Raw genomic sequence first — 2,540 nt, 5'->3', positions numbered from 1 at the left:
GCAGACAACACACACAGCCCATGTACAGCCCATGTACAGCCCATACACTCGAACACACACGCACACACACACAAATCTCCTGCACAAACACCCCAAACATCACACCCTACCAAGCTTGGCCTTGATGGAGGTGAGCAGGAGGTCGTCCAGCGTCACGCATCCGTCATCCCGAACAGCAACTACCGCCGGCCACGCCTCAAGCGCAAGCAGCACACCGCCGCCAAGCGCAGCACGCGTCTCAATCACACACGCTGCGCTCGCATTCACGTCGCCGTCGCACCCGTGCAGTCGGTAGTCGACCCCCTGCGTCAGCCCCTGCATGTGCAGCGTCTCGTTCACCGCCGCTGCAGCGCCAGTCATGTTCGCCCCAACACCGGCCGTGTCCACCGTGTAGTTGCACGACCACGCGGGCGGCGTAAGCGGCTCCGTCGACAGGTACGTCACAGACACCGCACCCAGCACCCACGTCACCTCGTTCTCCAGCGTAGCCACCGCCGCCGCCGTCACGTCGTTGTACGTCACAACAACAAGCACCGTCTCAGACTCGCGTGCCTCTGCATTTCAGCACAACCCAAGACACCACGCAAACGCGCGTGTGAGCAAACGCACAGGACAGTAGTGCACATCACGGATGCAAGCATCCCCAGCACCTTCCATACCACCGCACATGGGATAGCATATCGACACACACACACACATACACACACACACATAACGTAACGTAACGACAACAAACACACAAGAGCAAGCCCGTCCACGTGGGGCAACATACTACAACCACACCCCAGCAACATTCCCTCTCCACTCCACAAGAACAAAAGCACACACACACACAAACATGTAGGCTTACCCATGGACCACGTCTTGGGAACGATGCCGAGGTGGTACAACTGGTTCAGCAGCGTCACCCGCGTCAGGTCAGGTGTCACAGCCATCTCCACCCGCGTCGCAACAACCGCACGCACATTCTCAACAACAGCCCGCGCAGGCAGCAGTGCATCGCTTCCCTTTGGCAACGGCGTTCGCGTCACAAACGTCACTGCTTCAACAGCCTGCGTCGTGGTCGTCGTCGTGCTGGTGGTCGTAGTGGTCGTGCTCGCCGTCGTTGTGCTGGACGATGTACCAGCACCGCCCGTTGCAGTCACTGTTGCTGTTGCGTTGCCACTGACAGCGGTCGCGTTTGCCGCAGCTGTGCCAGCACCAGCACCAGCAGCAGACGTCGGTGCAGCGCTTGTCGTGGTGTCAGTGGTGGTGGCGGATGTGGTCGAGGTGGTGGTCGTTGTCGTGGGCGCCGGCGTGGGCTCGAAGCGCAGCAGCACCGGCACAACGCCCAGCTCGTACAGCTTGAGGCGCAGCTGCGCCAGGTTGAAGGCCCGGTTGTCCGACGGCCGCAGCGTCACGTGGTACTGCACCGTCTCCTCAAGCTGCGGCGCATCAAACTCGCCCTCCGACGACGGCTCAAGCGCCTCGTACACGCACAGGCAGCCCTCGCACTCCGCGCTCACATACGTGCGCCCGTGCCGCGCAAGCGCATCCGGAATCGTGTCCAGCCCCGCGCAGTCGCCGTCCGCGTTGCGCATCGAGCCAAAGAACGACACCGCGCGTGTCAGCTCAGTCATCGCCTCAACCTTGGGCGACGCCCGCGCAGCCTCAACCACGTCCGCCGTTGCGCCCCCAACAACAACGTGCAGCTCAACATACGCCGCCCCCGGCGACGCGCTGCTGCCGTCTCCGCCCTCAACCACAAAGTCCTCCACGTCCCCGCCAAGCACAACGTCCAGCCCGTCCGCCTCAAGCGTGTGCGCAGCCGGGTCCACCGACACGCTCGTCACCGCCCGCGCAACAGAGTACACCTCGCGCCGCCCGCCAGCACCGCTTGCACCGCCGCCAGGCACATCCGCAACAGCAAGCGTCACCCCAAAGTCAAACGACAGCGTTGCCGACGACGACGCAGGCGACCGCTCCGGCGCCGCAAGCACGTGCACCGTCCGCCCAACCTGCGTCACCTGGTTGTCGCTGCCATCCCGCACCGTGTACACAACATGGAACACCTCGCGCCCCTGCGCCTGCGGCGCCTCGTGCACCGCCCGCGACTCTGCGCCGTCCGCAACAACAACCGTCTCCACGCTCACCGTCGGCCACACGTTGTCCCGCGCACGCACGCCCGGGTCGTAGAACGTCGAGCCGGCCCGCACAAACATCTCCCCGGGCCCAAGCACCTCAACCTCCGGCGGCAGCGTGTCCCGCACATGCACCGTGCGGTTCGCCAGCCCAACATACCCGCACGCGTCCTCAACCCGGTAGAACACCGTCACGTTGCCGACCTGCGTCGTGTTGGGCGGGTTCCCCACTTGAACTGTTTGAGGACGTATGTCAAGTCCGCACCCACGCGAATACAAGAAGACGCCTTCATCGCGCCAAGGGAACCCGATCGCCGCGACCTGCGCATCATCACCGCGCAGCTGGACGTCCGCCTCGAAAGAGTCTTGCAAACTGAACGTCGCTATTGTTGCTTACTGTCCCGCAATGATCGATTGCGG

At 63.4% G+C, this 2,540-nt stretch overlaps 1 protein-coding gene across 1 annotated transcript in view; it reads right to left on the bottom strand.

Moving 5' to 3' along the window:
- Positions 1-99: 99 nt before the first annotated feature.
- PTSG_12295 (uncharacterized protein) overlaps positions 100-2,540 on the bottom strand; it is a gene marked incomplete at its 3' end in the record, with an annotated part of 13,586 nt that continues 11,145 nt past the window's right edge. The window contains exons 19-20 of the mRNA XM_004993851.1: positions 851-2,324; positions 100-554 (exon numbers count right to left, since the gene is read on the bottom strand). Of these exons, the coding sequence (XP_004993908.1) occupies positions 100-554; positions 851-2,324 (1,929 nt within the window). The remainder of the gene's footprint in view (positions 555-850; positions 2,325-2,540) is intronic.

This window comes from Salpingoeca rosetta (genome assembly GCF_000188695.1).
Source record: "Salpingoeca rosetta unplaced genomic scaffold supercont1.12, whole genome shotgun sequence".
In the NCBI taxonomy this organism is placed as follows: Eukaryota; class Choanoflagellata; order Craspedida; family Salpingoecidae; genus Salpingoeca; species Salpingoeca rosetta.
The sequence above is the reverse complement of the archived record's forward strand: the minus strand, read 5'-3'. Positions and strand labels throughout refer to the sequence as shown.